We start from the raw sequence: 19,624 nt of genomic DNA, 5'->3' as shown, positions 1-19,624 counted from the left end.
AAATTTGCAACTTTAAATAAAAATGTGTTTACATTTATGTTCGTACCTTAGTTTTGAGTTAATCCTGGAGGTTAAAACTTAAAACACTGGAGAGAACAGATTCACTTGCTGGACACGTAGCGAGCTTTTCACACACATAGTTGTAGGTATGTAACACTTATGCAACCGTGCAGTTCGGGAGCGAGCCAGGGCGGGGAAATGCATCCACGGGCTCGGGGCTCGGTGGAGAGCCGCCGGTAACTGCTAATCGTGCACCCTATCCGGACGAAATTGACAGCGGGAAGACGCACGCGCCGCTATTCCGGGCCGCGGCCGCGTTGCCCCGATTCCACTAAAATTACGACGCGCAGCTATTTCCGCACTCAGTGCGCTCTGGCCCGCGACGCGGCTCTACACCTTGCGAAATGGTTTTTCATCAACGGCTAGACGACATGTTTCAACATTAAGTGGTTTACCGTGCATTGTTTTGGTTATTGGCGTAGATAGTTAACGATGTACCTATATCACCTATTGAGGATAACGATTAATAAATTTACTTTAATGAAATCACATTATAACACAATCTAGATACTGTAGGTATGATGATGTCTGTGAACTTTTCGCATAGAGTCAGACCAAGCTAAGTGAGTTGGCAGGGGTTTTGATAGCTCAGACGATGCAAGTGTTATTAGAACGTTATAATTTCATAGAAGTTTGACGTTTAAAATAACACATGCACCGTCTGGGCTATCAAAATCGCTGCCAGCTTAGCTTGGTCTGGCCTAGTACCTAAGAATTATCTTTTTTTTTTTTAAACCAACTGCAAAGAGAATAAAATAAAATATTATCTTAAAATAAAATATTATTATTATATATATATATAATTGATACGTTAGAAGTCGGTGCCAAGCCAAATCTTAACAGCGTCAACACGCCGTCAAACCGAATACCAATGCTGGTGTAGTTAAATAAGAAAGAAAGAACCAGTATATAACCAGTGTTGTAACTATTTAGGTTGGCACCGACTTCAAACGTATCAATTGCTAGTGCCTATAACACGGGATAATATTTTATTTTATTCTCTTTGAAGCCTGTTTCACTTTTTTTTTAAGATTAATTTTATTTTTCCATTTTTAGTTTAAATTTTTTTATGAGTGATGCATCATTCTACAAGACTCGTTTCTGTCTGGCCAAAATTTCATGTAACTAAACATTTTTGCGTTTCGGTTACGTTTCAAGTTTCAAGGTCTGGATCTGAAGCCATCAAGATTTGAGGAGTTGATGAGGATCTCAAGGAACTCAAAATCAGAACTAGACCTACACAAATATTTCTTCAGAACTTACTTGCTTAACAAACATAACGAAGAGGACAAATCGCTAATAGTGAAATACTTACCTATGCGTTGTTAAAGAGTCCCGTTCTGTTCTGGTCATCAAATGCAGTTCCACTTCATCAAATGGCACTATTTTGTCGATGAAACTACTAAAAACGCTATATACATACCTATAAGATTCGAGGAGTTCCCTGGATTCCTCATGAATCACATCTTCAGAACTGGGTTTTGACAAAAACGGGACTAACTAGGGACTATATTACATTCAAACAAAAATTAATTTTCCAAATTTGGTCAGAAATGACGGAGTTCTGAAGTAACATATATAACATACAAAAAAAAACGGTCGAATTGATAACCTCCTCGTCCTTTTTTGAAGTCGGTTAAAAAGACAAATGATTGGTAATGGCCAAAGAGTAAAGTAAGTATAATAGGTAGTAATGGCTATTTAGGAGGTGTATAAAAACTTTATGATTGATTATTAATTTGTTTTTTAATTTTCCCTCCTTAGTAACGCCTTGACATTTAGGTTTTGCTTGTAAACAAAAACTGTCAAACCTGTATGATTTTGCGGTATGGATATATATACGCAATTTAAACAAAATGGGTATTTCACAGCGGATCTCTATCATTTGTTGTTTAAGAAGAAGATGGTGGACACAGAGCAAGTGGTATGTGTTCTAGGTTTAATCTTTCATCTAAATGATTTGTAAAACTTCCACCTACTGTGGTGTTTTTAAACTAAAACAGTATTGAGTCTTATACTCGTGGTATAAGATATTGTATATAAATACCTGGCTTCTAACGGGTTAAAGAATGAATTGAAGCAATAGAAAACCCTATCCTTCTATTTATCAAAGCTGAAGTTGGTATTTAGTAGAAAACTCACGGATTTTTTTGTAAGAAAAATAAATTGATGTTGTTTCTTTAGATAATCCCGTCCGAATATGTAGGGGAAATGAAACTCAGTACCCAAGAACGATTGCAGACCCTTCACAAAGTAGAAGTTGACAACATAGTCACCGTGGGTGCTAAACACAACCCAGCCAGTGTGATCTTAGAGTTCACGCCGAAGCTCCTCGTATTTCAGAACTTTAAAGCAAATGAGAAAGTCACTACGAAGTTTTCCGTTAAGAATATTAGCACGGTTAGTGAACTCTTTTAAATACAAGGTAAGTACTTATTTACCTGGTAGACTACGAAACTAGACAAACGTTTGGAAACTATGAAATTGTGGCTATATCCAGGAAATCGTTGATAACATTCCTATCCCAACCGATAAATTCAACCTAATGCACAACACTGCAGCTAATTGTATAATGTCAAACGTATTTCAGATTTCTGTAATTGTAATTAGATTAGTATTAGTATTACCAAAACACTCAGTAAGAAATGTTTTCTGTTTCAATGAGTAAATATTGTAATGAATACACATGACTGTGTATCCACAATCCACACACAACAAACGGGTAAAAACGCTGGAGCGCCACTTGGCCAAACGGCACACATACTTTCATATAGTTACATTATAGTTGCCTAAACCTCAGTCATCGGTACTGAGTGAGATTGTTTACATTAGTCATGTCTATAGCGAGAATAGCAAGGTGAACTACATGCAAGTGTTGAGTCTAAATTATAATTAGCATTAGCACTCTCTTGTAATCGTTCTCTCGCTGTAAGGAATAATGTTGTGGTGTGTGGTGGCGCGGGTCAACCATCGATCGACGCAATGAACAGACTGTTAAACATTCATTTATCATTATAATCTTGATCATCTTAAAATATATCTCACATTAATCCAAGTCATGTCGGACGCTTGCACGAGTTGTTTAAGTAAAACATAACTTTAAACAAGGTTTTCCTGTTGCATATTTTGAAGAATTTGTTGATCTTATTTTATAAGCATCCTAAGCGATTTTGATGGATGACTCCGTTTACCAGTCAACGCTCGGATGTGATTGAGGTCATACGGGTAGCTGGCTTAGAAGCCTACCTGTATGACCTCACCCGTATGCCCTAGAGAGCATTGTGTATAAAGTTAGTTATACCTAGGGGGTTGCCTTATTTAAAACTGTCTAGCTATCACGGTTCATGAGATACAGCCTGGTGACAGACGGACAGACAGACAGACAAACATCGAAGTCTTAGTAATAGGGTCCCGTTTTTACCCTTTGGGTACGGAACCCTAAAAAGTACTACACCAATCCCAGTCGTGTCCACGGATTGACATGAGAAAGATTCACTGGAATTGGTATAATATTTAAACAATCAGAATACAACTTTCCTCTTAAATAGTAACTGTGACTGCACAATATACCTGGTTGTAACACAGGCATCCACACACCTGAACATGATATACAAGGAGTCTTCGTTAATCTCCGTGAAGCCGGCAGGCGGGAAGCTGCTGTCGCGGCTGGCGCCCGGCATCAGCGTGACCTTCAACGTCGTCTTCCGACCCGACACGCTCACGGACTTTGCGCACAAGGTCACATTTAGCACCGATAAGGACCAGTATGTGTTGCCTATTTTTGGTAAGCACATATAGGCCACCAAAAAACCAAATAGGTTTCATCATCATCATAATTTAAGAGCATGGCTCTTGTCGGTGGAGTATGCGCCAGTTTTCTCAGTCCACGGCCAGGCTCTTTAGGTCCCTGTAAGACACGACATTTGCTTTAGCTTTCAGTGGTTGTGTGTAGCTTGTTCGTGGTTTTCCGCGGCCTCTTCTCGCTTCTATCTTGCCTTTTAATATACCTATAGTGTTAAAGAAAGTGTCGTGTCTTATCAAGTGACCTATCACTCTGCCTCGTCTATTTTCTATGGTTCTCAGCAGGTTTCTCAAATCGGTTTAAAGGTCCTTTTATATGGAATAATCCATTCAGTCATTTTCAATTTAGAGCAGCTGTGAAATTGTTGAACGTTTTCTATTAATTTGTTAGACCAAGTAGTAAAAATGTTACAGTACAGTATGTTATATATTTGTGATCTTCTCACAAAGCCCTTTCATTTGGTACCCCACATGGTATGTTTAATAGAAAAAAGTTAAAAACTTTGTACTGCCGACTTTATGACTATTCCTGAGTTATGGATTTTTCAATGTAAATATATACGTATTTATACAGGGTGGAAAGGCACGACGATCCTTTCCGCAAAAGGGGGATTGTTTGGATTTAGTACTGTATTTCCTCTAAAGAAACTAGGCTCATATTTGTAACCGTTTTAAAGTTATAGGCAGTTAACTTTTAATGCAAAATACTGCAAGTGACAACCCTCATTAGGTTCAGTAACATATATGGTTATATCCTCTTTGCTTAGAACTACTAATATCTGTGACCTAAAGACATTTCAGTGCAGGCATGGAGACTATGCAGGTGACATATTTGACGTGCGGTCTGCAGCCGCAGTTGCAATAATACACTAAATACGCAAAAATGGCCATGCTACGTGCAGTCGGCCTTGTCATTAATTTAACTATGGAAATTGACAATAACACCGACGTGTCGGATCAGTAGTGCAGCTGCGGCCGGGAATATCACCATACGTGCAGTCGATATAGTCATTCATTTTACTATGGAAATTGACAATAACACCGACGCGTTCAGGCCGCTGCAGTAGTGTCGGGGCAGTAATGCAGCTGCGGTTGGAAATGGACTGTCACCTTTACCCGTGATAAAACCGTGACGCAAATAAATTGCAAATTACGCGAAAAAACCTATTTTCAAAATGCCCTTGGGAGCCCGCGATTACCTAAATTTGCTTATGTTATACGGGGAGTGTAATTATAATGCCGCCGAGACGTTACGACGCTACAGACAAAGATATCCTCCACCACACCCAACTAGCCGTATGTCAATTTTATGTCAAATATTTTTGTAAACATAAGTGTCACATTACACTTACATGTAGGTTGATAGTACGTAGTAATAGTAGGGTTATCACTAAGAAGAATATTAATTAATTTTAATATTTTTACTAATTGTTCGTAACAAAAATCTAAACATTACGAATCGATTCTCCATCACTTAAACTAACCCCCCTTTTCGAGAACTATCGTCGTGTCTTTCCACCCTGTATATTATATATATATCGCCGTCTAGTACCTACAACACAAGCATTATTGAGCGTACTGTGTCATAAAATTGTCATATAATATTTATTTATTTATGATATGATGATTGATAACACATAAGACTATAGATCCAAACATAATAAGTATTGTTGACCCAGCTATGGGTCCTAGGCCTTGGCTTGACTTCCCTGATGAGATTACCATACCAGCAGCACCGTTAAAAGTCGAAAATCATGTCAATGTGTTGGTGCAAAATGTTGGTTTAACGTCAGCTGGCTTCAAGTTGGACACGAAATGGTAAGTTCTCTTAACTTGAACTTACCTACCTACATTCTACCTACAGACGTCAGTTTTTAGTTTATTATTATCGGGTACGTGGACGGTTCAGAACATGAAATCAACGATGAAAATGACGAAAATGTATTATCGGATACGTGGCATAATAATTAGGTAACATGAGTATTGCATATAATTTTTTTTTGTAATAATAAATAAATAAATAAATAATAGTAGAGAATTTGGTATCTATCTAATCGTAAATTAATTCAATTAAATCGTACTTATATTTTTTACGAAATTATGTTTCAGTCCATTTTCACTTCAACCGAAATCAATCTATTTAAACCCAAACGAAAAGGTTGAAATAAAAGCAATTGTTAAAACAATGCGCCAAGGATACATAGAAGGCACGTTATTCGCATTGTTTGAAACCGGTACGGATCTATTTTTAATTACTCTTTTTCAAAATTAATTATTATTCCGTTAATTATTGGGATATTTTCATCATCATCTTCCTCGCGTTACCCCGGCATTTTATGCCACGGCTAATGGAAGCCTGGGGTCTGCTTGACAACTAATCCCAAGAATTGGTGTAGGCACTAGTTTTTACGAAAGCGATTGCCATCTGACCTTCCAACCCAGATGGTTAACTATAGGCCTTGTCGGGATGAGTCCAGTTTCCTCACGATGTTTTCCTTAACCTAAAAGCGAATGGTAAATATCAAATGGTATTTCGTACATAAGTTCCGGGAAACTCATAGGTACGAGCCGGAGTTTGAACCCGCGACCTTCGGATTGAAAGTTGCACGCTCTTACCACTAGACCACCAGCGCTCAATTACAATTATATTTTTCTAGAAGTGTCAGAAGAATAAGCGCAAATTTTACCAACAAAAGTAATGTCTGAATATCTTATGTTCGTTTAACTGCTTCAAAATTAATTTCATTGATTTTTTCCAGGCGAAATATTTAAAATTAGACTTATCGGATCAACATTTCTGGTGAGCGTTCAGCTGGAGAAGCAGGTGGTTAGGTTTCTGGAAACCTACAAGACGATGGTGCGGCAGCAAATCATTAAGATTACCAACAAATCTGAACACCTTCTCACCTACATGTCCATGAAAAATGAAGATGTCATACACGGTATACCTACTTGTTTTTAATCAAGTAATTTTTCAAAACTCAATCCCCCTCTATTAGTTGTGTAGGTTCAATCGTTTCTGTTTCTTAAATAGGTACGTATTTGGAATACTATCATAATATTAAGACGACCGCCGTTAGGTATTCATAAAACTTTATAAGCCTCAGTTAATTAATGTAAGTACATTTTATCCCTTTCTTACCAATACATAAGTCAAAATGACAGATTAAGACAAACGATTAATAGCTAATTGAGCCTTGTAGCACTTTTATGAATAACACCAGCATATTGTAACATTGGGTCAGGTGGACTTACGATTTAGTCATAAAAAATAGCAGTCAGTCACTCGTATGCTCGTATCGATTTTCATACTTATATAATTTTTATTTTTTTAACAGATTTCGACGAGAAATTGAAACTAGCACATATACTTTACGAATTTAAAAGAACCGAATCAGCGAAGTGTCAAAAACTCGTATACTACGATGTTCTAAACAGTGACGAACACGACCGTGTGTATACTCGGATATTCTTTGACCAGATACATTGTCTCGTAGCCGATGAATCGTTACATTTCCAGGATACCAATTTTTCTATTACACCCACTGTAAGTATGCAGTTCATTGATAAATATAAAGATAAAAAAGTCAAGGCTAATATTTTTCGACTACTCTAGTTACAGTCTATTCTGCAGAACGTGCCTATTAAGGATAGATAGCATTACTCACCCTACAATAAACTCTTTAAAATAACTCTCATTAAATAAGTGGAGTGGAGTGAGTGAAGCCTTCCAACCTTTGGAATCCTCACCAAATCGCAACTCGCGTATTAAAGAAGAGACGCGTTCCATATAAATTCTCGTACATTGACCCGTCTGTTGCTATCTCTATTGCACTCGCATTATTATATTGCTGTCAAACTCGCAGTGACATTGACAACCGGCATCATGGGCGGGACAGCTATATAATTATGCGAGTGCAATTAATAGAAATGTCAACAGTACGAAAGGTCACTGTACGAAAATCTATATGGAACGCGTCTCTTCTTTAATTACACTATTCGGATGCTCGACGTGTTTTCAAACGTTTCAAATACTTATCGTTAAAAGTTGACTCAGCTTGCCACTTTATTTATATTTTTTGGAAAAACTCGCACGAGTTTGGTAAGCTTGGGTAGCTCAGTTGGTTAGAACGATCAGACAAGTTCCGAAGGATCACGATTTCGATATTTGCCCTTAAGAAACGTATTTATAACTTTAATAATTACTGAATAATGATTTCAGAAAGGAAAACTATGGCCAAATAAATCGACAGAACTGACGATAACTTTCAACCCTCAAGCAATAGGAGAGTTTCAAGCTGTGGCGTATTTAGACATAGACGGCACACCAGACCGCATGCCGCTTTCTATGGTCGGGACGTCTCTGCCTCCGGAAATTGTTCTCAATTTAGAAACCTTGGATATGGATCGTGTTTATATAAATAAGAAGTACAATTTCGAAATACTTGCGATAAATAAAGGCAAGTTTTTTTTTAATTCGTCAGGTCGTTTTAGAAATGCTTATGAATGAAGATTTTTTTTTTAAAGATGTTCCTGCGTATGTAAATAACAAATACCTATTATTATAGGTATTTGGTAGGTTGGCCAGGAAATAAATGCCCAAAAAAAGGTATAGAGGGAAATGCAAGGAACACAATTTTTAACTTCGTAGCTTTGTTTGGACTAGTTAGATGATCATATCAAAAGTCCCCGGCCATCCGGTTCGGTCATCGGTTTTTTGATTATATCTCGGAAACTATGCGTCTGAGCGACTTGGCCACTTATACAAAATGAAAAGAGATTTAATTTTTTACAAGTTTTATTCAGTCAAGTTTTTCGATATCTTGTATAGTTTTTGAGATATCCTGGGTGCAGTAGTATTATACTTATTCACTGTTGCTTTGATTGTTAACTAATTATGTTTTATTTTTATCGCGCTGCTGTAATTACGCAGATGTTTATTAGTAACGCTTGCCCCAGGTCACATAAACGGTGTGATAGTGTACCAGGACACGCCGACCCTGTTCGGCAGCCACGTGACGTGCTCGCCCGCACTGCGCTGCCTGCGCCCCGGCGAGAGGGACATCTTCGTCGTGTCCTTCAGCAACTCCAACCAGGGACCTTACTTCGAGGAAGTCAATTTCCTCATACGTGACACTGAGGTGGTGTTGAAATTATATTTGAAGTAAGTGTTATTAGTAACGCTTGACCCAGGTCACATAAACGGTGTGATAGTGTACCCCAGGACACGCCGACCCTGTTCGGCATCCACGGGTCGTGCTCGCCCGCACTGCGCTGCCTGCGCCCCGGCGAGAGGGACATCTTCGTCGTGTCCTTCAGTAACTCCAACCAGGGACCGTACTTTGAGGAAGTCAACTTCCTCAAACGTGACACTGAGGTGGTGTTGAAATTATTTTTGAAGTAAGTGTTATTAGTAACGCTTGACCCAGGACACTAAACGGAGTGATAGTATACCAGGACACGCCGACCCTGTTCGGCAGCCACGTGACGTGCTCGCCCGCACTGTGCTGCCTGGGCCCCGGCGAGCGGGATACCTTCATGATCTCCTTTAGCAACTCCAACCAGGGGCCGTACTTTGAGGAAGTCAACTTCTTCATACGTTATAATGAGGTGGTGTTGAAATGATGTTTGAAGTGTAAATTTTTATATGCTAACTTGGTAAATAAATTAAATGTTTGCTTGATTGATTGATTACGAATTTGAAGTATTTACTAAAGATAGGCTTTAAATTTCAGAGGAGAAGTGATTTATCCTTCGGTAAGGTTTAGTATACCAAGTTTGGACTTTGGGACTGTAAGCCTTGGTAAGACCGTTTGTGTACCTTTATATTTATTAATTTAGTTGTATAATCACTTTATACTTTATTTCTTGGCTGTTCTATCTTGTTTCAGGAGTACCGACAACCTTAGAATTTGATGTTATAAATGAATCAATTGTGGATGTGAGCGCATCAGTAAAAATTTCATCTGATGGTCCGGAAGTGAGCAGTATCATGTTGGTTGACTACGCTTTGGCGGAAATGCCTAAGCCGGAAATACCTCAATGGCCGAGAGAATTTGACATACAACCAGCAAAAATTTATTTGGGGCCTGAATCCAGATTATCTCTGAGAGTTCGTATAACTGGTTATGTTTTTAATAAGCAAACTAATATTTAATTATGACAGAAAATATATTTTCAATAAATATATTTATAAGCTACCTATGTTACACCGACCGTCAAATTACACTAAGCTGCGTTCCCAGTACGCTTATAAGCTCATACAACGAACGCATTTTGACAGAGTTGTATGGTACCTACAGCAATCGGAAACGTTAGAAACGTAGCCTTTAGCCTAAGTTAGCAACATAATAGCCTGGTCTAAATAATTTCAAGTCTCTAAGGTCTGTTTTTTTATTCCGTAGACTAAAATGACGTTTCATGTGTAAGACATGACATTTCTTAGTACCACATGAAACACATTGGACATTGGAAAATTTACCCTGTGCAAAATTGCGGGGAGTAAAAGCCAGATAAGAGAAAAAAAAAATGTAATTTTATTCTACGGAATAAAAAATCAGAATATACTATACCTTATTAGGTTTACGTGAATCATAAAAAAATCCCGCCAAGTTTCTTGCGTCTGTATCTTCTCGTGTCAGAGGTGTAAGATTAGGACCGGTGTTAATTATTCCTTTTGACATTTACATATAAGCGGATTGTAATATGCTTTAATTTAAAATAAACTAACTATACATCTTTGTATTTAATTTTTACGCTCAGGTTACATTAACTGCAAATTTGATACGAGCAAATCAGACATCTCTCGAATTGGAGCTAGAGAAATCGGAAAGTCCTCCAATTATTTTACCTGTGACTTTCGATGCCAGAGTACCCGAGGTCACTCCCGCGCCAGACATCAACCTGCGAGTGTGTTTCTTGGATTTTCCTTATCAATATGAAATACAAGTTCAAGCGAACGAGATAAAAGGATACTACACTCTTTTAGAGCAGGAAGTAAGTGTCAATATCTGGTGAAGTAAAACTAACACATTTTATCATTGATAATTATAAATACATCTATTTTCAGGAAGAGACGACGTTACAAGTGATAGTCGGTAATAAGGAAGGATTTATAGAGCCTCATAGTATTATTACCTTTCCAGTTACTATAAGAACATGCGCTCTTGGTGTTCAAGATTATATGATCAGGTTTGATTTCTTTGATTAGCCGTTAATCATCCGGTATTTAGCAGTCATTACCCGTGACGAAAAATAAATTGCATAATACTCCACTTTGTAGTGAATAGTTACGGTGAATTGGTGCAATTATAAAAACTAGTGTTATAAGGAACATTAAAATGAACACTTAACCATAATCAAAGATAGATATAACTCCGTAATAGATGGATACAGTCTAAGGAAAAAACGGAAAAAATTTGATTCTTGATCAGATTGCGCCACTAGTTTTGGCCTACACTCGTATAGAGGGCGTTGACTGTTTCGTTTGTTATTTATAATTTTAACGCATACCAGTGAAAGAACATGGGTCAAAATCATATAAAAATAATTAATGCAAATAAAAAAATCATTTATCCATATTTAAATACATTTTATCGTATTATTATAAATATTTATTTTTAGTTTAAAAGTGTGTCGACAGATGGCAGTGAATTTACTGGGGTTACAAAATTTACTATGACAGTACCGCTCTAGTATAAGTTACTCTATGCCATAATAGACTGAAATAAATATTATAATGTGGAATAATAGAGGTACAAGTGGGACAGTGACAGAAATAATTAAATAATTATGGACGGACAAAATAAGTAAAAAAAAACTATAATGGATATTAAAATAAACAAGATAAGATAAGATAAGATAACTGTTTATTTGTTTGCCACAATACACACAAAATATTCAAATACATAAATGACATAAGTACACAGAACAATCCAGAAAATAAATAAAAATTACAATAACAAATAAGTCACACCGATTTTTACATAATATGTAGAGATAAAGGAAAAAATACATAAAAATACTGTTTTATACAAATAAAAATCCTGTGTGCGTCGCACCAAAACAAAAAGGTTCTGGCTCAGTATTACGCTTCACCCATTAGGAAAAGCACTGATTTTCTGCCAGGACCTGATCACGTCAACAAAAAACAGTGGAAAATAATGAAATAGTCGAAAGTTAGTACTAACCTAATTAATTATTAATAAATAACTAGTGACACAGTTTAAACTATAGAGACATTTAATGCTTGCACATAGTTGTGAAATAGAAGTGTCAGTGTAGACATACAAGCAACTGCAATATTTTTTTTTTTTTTTTTTTATTACAAAAAGGCAAGCACTTGACCGCAATCTCACCTGATGGTAAGTGCCGATGCAGTCTAGGATGGATCATGCTTACCTAAAAGATGTCTATTCACTCTTGATTTAAAAAGATCCAAGTTATAGTGGACTGGATATTAAGGAAAAAGTGATAAAATATATCAAAATAAAAATGGACTACGTTGAAATGAAATATAAAAGTCAGAATTTCTAATAGTGGGTGCATAGTGCTAATAGCATGAACTTGTTCGTGTTGTGGATGTCGTGAGGCCAACGATACATGTGGATGGTTGTAACTGAAAATCCAGAGGCCCGGCACGGCACCAAGACAACACAGACACTCATGATAGTGTTTAAGCTCCGTACTTATTGTTTGGTGTATTTGTGTTTAAATAGTTTAATTTAAATTTGATGACTTAGTATTTTCAAAAGGTTGACTGGAAGAGATCCCTTACAGGGATAAGTTCGCCTTTGTACATTGTATACTTTTTGTTTTATTATTGTATCTTAACATTCTTAACCTGTCTTACGTACAATAAAGTGTTTACATACATAGATCGTTGCTAGTAACACTAAATAATTCGTTTGAGAGGGATGCAGTAAAATTGGTATCATTCATATTTGTATTTAAACCGACTACAACAAAGCAAAAGGAGGGTTATGATTTTGACCGGTATGTGTACATGATAAGATATCATTTACATCTGTCTCCTCATAACTTTTAAATTCTAAAGAACTCATTAATATTATATTCTGAATACGACTTATGCAATGTTGTGTTGTGTGCGCTAAGTAATAGCAAGTAGCAGAATCGCCCGTAGACAAAATACTCGTATTGAGGGTCGTTAGCAGATAATTGTAATGACTGACTAATATTTGAAATATGTCATTAGGTAAGAAATACTACTTTCAGTGCGTATGAGCATTTCACACATGCAGCAAGCTCAACCGCTACGAAAAATATTCGTTACATTCCTGATGCTACGGCGTAGCACTTTGTAGAACATTCGGACATTCTCTAAGAGCCCGCACCTTATTCGTTTCATTAATTTAAGAAGGAATCCTGTAGACTTTTCCCTCTACTAGTATTTAATGGTTCAATCAGTCAATGACGACACAAACCAATAATTATACGACTTCAATTTAACAGTTACTTAATCAATTTCTTATATCACTACATAGTATAAAGCCGCTTCCTGCTGTCTGGATGGATGTCTGTCCCTATGTATGCTTAGATCTTTAAAACTACGCAACGGATTTAGATGCGGTTAGAGCGGTTAGTAATAGATAGAGTGATTCAAGAGGAAGGTTTATATGTATAATACATCAGCATTGCACTCGTGCGAAGCCGGGGCGGGTCGCTATCCGGTAAACGCAATTTATGGTAATCCAAAATCACATTTTCAGGATAAATCTGTTCGGTTTGTCAAAGCCCGTGGACATATGTCACGTGTTAGAGTGCGGAGTTCGGCCGATCGTCACCTGCACTCCTTTGGCTCTGCACTGGGGCCAGGTGAAGTTACTCACCAGAACGCGGAAGACTTTAACTCTGAATAATGATTCGCCGGTCGTCGTGCATTTCAGAGCCTCGGTGGTATGTAGCCATGATAATAATTGAATAGAGGACTAAATAATTCACTAATAACTAAAATAAACCACCACTGCAAGTATGTACCTACCAGAGCCCGGAATTTTCGCGGCAAAACAAGAGACTTTCGCAATCTTGCTAGAGTTAGAAACATTTTTTATCGATATCGATAGTTGGGTAATGGAAAAAAATGGCCCACCAATAATTAAAATTACGTAACTTACATTTACGTAAGGTTTTTATAAAATTATACAGAACCAGATGCAATTTCTTCTTCGAAATCTACGTCAGTACACACAGCATCACATAATGACCAGGCATCGGAGTTTTTGTCGCATGGTAAGACTAATAGCAAGCTATGGAGTCGACATTTGCCATAAATGTAAACTCTTATTCATACTCATACTCATTTATTTAATTTATTTAAAAATGCCTTTAGAGCGGTCGATCATGTATATTAGCTTAGTCAAATTATTTAAAAAATATTTTTTAATACAGTTGCTCAAAAAGTGCACCTTTTCGTGGCTGTTTAGCGTGCGGAAAGTTGGTTTTCGCGAACTAGTGCTTTTTACTTTTCCAATTTTTTTAAATTTTTACTTGTTCCAATTCATGACTACTTATTGATGAGTGTTAATATTAGTTTCCTTTAAACGTCGTAATCAACATAAAAACCTACTGTTAATGTAAGAATACGAAAAATATGCATATTTCATATTTTATTACTTACCTCTTCATCATTATAAGTATTATAACACGTTTATTTTTTAATGTCGAAAAACCGTTCTTAATAAGTTGTCTGAATGGAACGGAACGCCTGTCAAAGAAGAGGCGTATTTTATTACTGCAAGAATGTTTTACGTTTCCAAAGGCAACATTCGATATTGTTATTATAAATATACGATACACAAATAATCATAAATAACGATATTTAGGTAATAATAGTACAATGTTTTAATATTTACAATTGTTTCTGTCTTATAGAACATGCATTAGAAAAAAAATATTCATTGAAGTGGGTACTGGGTTCAATAATAATAACAAAATCTATTCTAGTCGAATAAAAGCTAGAAAAACACCTCTTCATAATGTCAATGTCAGTGTCAAAGAATTAATAATATAAAAGTTTCTAATTCCATTCCTTACCTGTTGCTTTTCTTATTTTTTCGCAACTGTATTAAAAAACGTCGTTCGATACACGTGCGGATATGTCATTCTTCACTCGTCCCGAGTCTTGAAGATATCTCGGTACTCGTGAAGTAATGTCATACTTTCCGCACTAGCATCGAAATGTACTATTTCTATTACATTATGAATTCATAACTTCAACTATTTTAACATACAACTATACAAACTACATCGCTGCGAAAGACCTAATTTCATGTAGGTTTCGTTTGATGAAGAATACTGTTGATATGTTTTAAGATAAATGTATGTTTCAATTGGGCGAGTTGTACTTCACAAGTTTCACAACTGAAGCACACTATAGCAGATTTTTCATAGTCATATTGTAAATCTTGGTATGGCTCTATCCATGCCAAAATTGCAGCTATTTCTGGGTTAGGCATAATAATTAATTATGGAATATTTCACAACGTATTTACCACTTACAGATATTAACTACTACGTTTGCAATCACTAGTCACACACAGACACACATCACACATCACACACATACAAACACTAATAAATATTATCAGCGGTCAGTACCTACATGACATTAGGTCTTTCGCAGCGATGTAGTTTGTATAATTGTATGTTAAAATAGTTGAAGTTATAAATTCATAATGTAATAGATTTTTTTTTTATATAATTGGACTAAGATAATATGCACGACCGACCGCTCTAAAGGCATTTTAAGATAAATTAAATAAATGAGTATGAGTATGAATAAGAGTTTACATTTATGGCAAATGTCGACTCCATAGCTTGCTATTAGTCTTACCATGCGACAAAAACTCCGATGCCTGATAATGATTTGATAAATTTCTCAAACTTCTCTGGGAGTAAACAGTTTCGTTTATAAAGCCATTTATGTATATACTATTAAATGATGTATACTAAATGTATCTGTTTGTATATAATTCTATATAAACCTCACAATTTAATTTTTTTGAAATATTATTTTTATTTGGTTGACCGTCGTTTTCTTCTATAACACAACTATCGATATCGATAAAAAAAAAATCTGACTTTAGCAAGATTGCGACAGTCTTTTAGTTTGTCGCGAAAATTCCGGGTTCTGGTACCTACCTAATGGTTGTCTAGATGATAAAATCTTCTTTTAACCTCTGACGAAAAAAAAAAAGCTGAACATCTTTGTCTGTGACTGTGTGTGGCATCATAGCTCCGCTACTGATGTAACAATTATCGATTTGAGTGCGGTTTTTTAATCAGAAGTCAAAAGTAATCAAAGCTTCCGTCAATATGCTGGCAGATAAATAAGGTAACGCTGTCATGAAAAAGTGCTTCAGGGGTTCTGAAAACCTATTCTGATTTAATTATTACAATATTGTTATTATACAATAATTACTCGTAATCTAAATACCAAGTATTTCCGTCTGATCTCAAATTATACATATAAATCATGTAAGTATAATTCACTATATTCGCTCGTAATATTCCAACGCTATCTTTAGAGCAATTTATTTAATTTATTAAACGTGGCATCACTCCCCGCCATATTATGAATTGCAGTTAAACCGTGACGGCAGATGGCAGATCCAGCCCAGCGAGGGACAGATCGACCCCGAGAGCGAGACGGATTTATGTCTTACGCTTTATCTGGTCGATGCTGACACGTACGTCAACAAGGCTGTGGTTCAGTTGGAAAGAGTTAAGGACATTGTAAGTTTTTTCAAACTTCCATGAGATCGGTCACACTAAAATAAGTTATCAAATATTCATATTTATCTATCTTTTGTCTTCATCAGATTAGCTCGTTCTCATCTTATTTTTTCATTGTCATCGATTTTTCACAAGTATGCCAAATTACAGCGCAATCGAACAGCAACAAGTGGGCGAAAAAAGTTTGCAAATTCTTCAGGATATCCGATAACTTACATAGATTAATTGTTACATACGTATGTACATACAAAGATTGCAAGTTAAATAAAAGAATAGAATATAATACAAGATGCTTTGTTCAAAAACGCTTAATTTAAACTTAATTAATAACACTGACATAGATTGGTTATAAAGCGTTATTGAAATGGTTTCCACTCAGCTTCATGTCAAGGAACCTTAGAGGTCCCCGACGCTGGTCTTCCGTGGAAACTCTTCCGAGAGAGCGCAACTACAAGCTATATAAATTAAATATAATACTACAGCTATACAAATTAAATATAATTTCAGTTAATTATTAAAACTATCGATCCTCAATAAAACTGTGCAAACTATTTACCCGTACTACAGTAACAGTCATACTTGCTTTACTTGTAAAATTAGTTCCGCAAAGAAGAAAGAAACACATAGGCACACAAAAAGAATTAGCACAGACTTCTAACTACGGTTTTTCTGTACACTTAAAATGTATTTTTTGTAATTAATTTTAAACGAATTCACTGACAATAAGTTCCTAAGAGGAGGCGGTATATTGTTCCAACATTTCGTGGCAGAGTATTTAAAGCTGCCACGAAATCGAAATGCGGCGGTGCTGTGCCGTGGAAAAAGCAAACGAGTAGCTTCCCTATGCCTTTGTGAAAAACTTAATTAGGGTTCCGTACCTCAAAAGGAAAAAAAACCGAACCCTTATAGGATCACTCGTGCGTCTGTCTGTCTGTCTGTCCGTCTGTCACAGCCTATTTTCTCCGAAACTACTGAACCAATTAAGTTGAAATTTGGTATACATATGTAAGTTTGTGACCCAAAGATGGACATGTAACGTTAATAAATAAAATTTAAACATGGGGACCACTTTTGGGGGTAAATGAGAAAATTAAAAAATAAGGTTTTTCAAACTATATCGTTACATATCAAATGAAAGAGCTCATTGTGAGGAACTAAAATATATATTTTTTATAATTTTAGGATAAACAGTAGAAGTTATTCAAGAAAATATACAAAAAATGACCATTCCCCCTTTATCTCCGAAACTACTGGGTCTAAAATAAAAAAATAATAATACACAAAATAGTTCTTTACCTATAGATCACAGGAAAACCTATTAGAAATGTGTAGTCAAGCGTGAGTCGGACTTATTACTTAGCTGTTGATCCGACCCCTACGGGTTTTTTAGAGACATTTCACTTACATGTTACATAAAAATACATTGTTTAAATTGTGTAATGTACGGAACCCTTGGAACGCGAGTCCGACTCGCACTTGGCCGGTTTATTTTTTTTATTTTTATAGGTATTGTGGCGTCATTGTCCTTACAATACCAAAAAGCATACAGGCGAAAGCATTGCACGTCGCGACTCCATATTCATTATCCCGCTGTTATTTAGGTATGGAGTAACATGGCTTTGAGGTGGAATGTAAAAACAAAATCGTGCACTTCTGCAAACGCTGTATTAGCTTTTTGATTTTTGACACCAGACAGCCAGTAACAGTAACTATAACAGTATCGGCATAATTGAGTTTTGACAATATCAAAGATTCACACAGAGATATTCTGACTTCAGTACTTAAACCACTTTGACGAAACTTAAAAAAAACCGGTCAAGTGCGAGTTGGACTCGCGCACGAAGGGTTCCGTACCATTACGGAAAAAAACAGCAAAAAAAATCACGTTTGTTGTATTTAAATATTTATATATTCTGTTTTTAGCGTTGTTATAGCGGCAACAGCATCTGTGAAAATTTCAACTGTCTAGCTATCACGGTTCATGAGATACAGCCTGGTGACAGACAGACAGACAGACGGACGGACAGACGGACAGATGGACAGCGGAGTCTTAGTAATAGGGTCCCGTTTTTACCCTTTGAGTACGGAAACCTAAAAACGTCTGAAAATATTTTATTTTGGAAAATTTGCAAATTTTTGAACTGTATCTTACAAACTATTCGGTCTATCGCCTTCTCACTTTAACCTACTTTGTTAAGAATTTAGTCTTCTTTAAAGTGTTCATAGTAACATTTGCCGTAAAATAGGTCCTTGTTGGTATGGTAAAAATTGGCAGAAATTAAAAAAAGGCAAAAAAATCTAAAAAACAACTACCCGATTTGATGCAAGGCAAAATAGGGAAGTAGGAAGTTTCAGATAGATAAATACAGATTAACACTTATTTCAGCTTATCCCCCTGTCAGCCACTGGAGTGGGAACAAGCATTGTAGTTGGTGAGCTACGAGATCGAGTCATTCTTGGGCGACATTTTACGAATTTTCCACTCAATTTTAAGGTAGACATGGAAAATAAAGGAACGCGAATGCATGCTTTAGAATGGAGCGAACATTATAAAGCACCCAAGACTCAACCGCGAACTGCGTAAGTTTAAAAAATAAATAAATCACTTGTAATTTGTAAACTAATTCTACTTGTTTTTCTGTTAGCAACCCCTTTTTTCAGTGGATTCTTTAATCTGGAACCTCGAGTTTTCAAAATCGCAGCTGGAGAAAAGTTGGAATTGGCAATAACAGGCGTGTCTCATAAAGTAACGACTGTTAAGGAAATGTGGTACTTAGTAGGTAGCGTGGAAGGCATAAATAAAAAAGAACTTTTATTGGAATGTGGAATTATTGCCGAATTTGTGGATCCAAAAATAGAAGTGTCGACATCACTCTTAGAGTTACAATATGATTTTGGACCATACAGCGAGTACTATAAATTAACTGGTAATTTTTCATTGCTAATATAATTGTAGCAATTTTCTGTTATTTTATTTAGGGAACAAATCAAATTATTTTACTAATGGCTG

General features: G+C 36.2%; 2 protein-coding genes across 2 annotated transcripts in view; one reads left to right on the top strand and one right to left on the bottom strand.

Annotated features, from left to right (window-relative positions):
• LOC134740920 (E3 ubiquitin-protein ligase lubel-like) overlaps positions 1-364 on the bottom strand; it is a 41,236-nt gene extending 40,872 nt beyond the window's left edge. The window contains exon 1 of the mRNA XM_063673577.1: positions 47-364. The gene's annotated coding sequence lies outside the window, so the exon portion shown is untranslated. The remainder of the gene's footprint in view (positions 1-46) is intronic.
• A 1,441-nt stretch (positions 365-1,805) lies between these two features.
• LOC134740686 (hydrocephalus-inducing protein homolog) overlaps positions 1,806-19,624 on the top strand; it is a 70,359-nt gene continuing 52,540 nt past the window's right edge. Inside the window, exons 1-17 of the mRNA XM_063673246.1 lie at positions 1,806-1,984; positions 2,245-2,460; positions 3,646-3,844; positions 5,541-5,679; positions 5,971-6,095; positions 6,621-6,803; positions 7,200-7,408; positions 8,084-8,321; positions 8,821-9,025; positions 9,597-9,664; positions 9,753-9,973; positions 10,624-10,857; positions 10,931-11,052; positions 13,590-13,776; positions 16,465-16,614; positions 19,001-19,194; positions 19,276-19,541. Of these exons, the coding sequence (XP_063529316.1) occupies positions 1,889-1,984; positions 2,245-2,460; positions 3,646-3,844; positions 5,541-5,679; positions 5,971-6,095; positions 6,621-6,803; positions 7,200-7,408; positions 8,084-8,321; positions 8,821-9,025; positions 9,597-9,664; positions 9,753-9,973; positions 10,624-10,857; positions 10,931-11,052; positions 13,590-13,776; positions 16,465-16,614; positions 19,001-19,194; positions 19,276-19,541 (3,052 nt within the window). The 5' untranslated portion in view covers positions 1,806-1,888. The remainder of the gene's footprint in view (positions 1,985-2,244; positions 2,461-3,645; positions 3,845-5,540; positions 5,680-5,970; positions 6,096-6,620; positions 6,804-7,199; positions 7,409-8,083; positions 8,322-8,820; positions 9,026-9,596; positions 9,665-9,752; positions 9,974-10,623; positions 10,858-10,930; positions 11,053-13,589; positions 13,777-16,464; positions 16,615-19,000; positions 19,195-19,275; positions 19,542-19,624) is intronic.

This window comes from Cydia strobilella, chromosome 4 (genome assembly GCF_947568885.1).
Source record: "Cydia strobilella chromosome 4, ilCydStro3.1, whole genome shotgun sequence".
Classification (NCBI taxonomy): Eukaryota; Metazoa; Arthropoda; class Insecta; order Lepidoptera; family Tortricidae; genus Cydia; species Cydia strobilella.
This window is presented reverse-complemented; position numbering and strand designations above follow the sequence as displayed.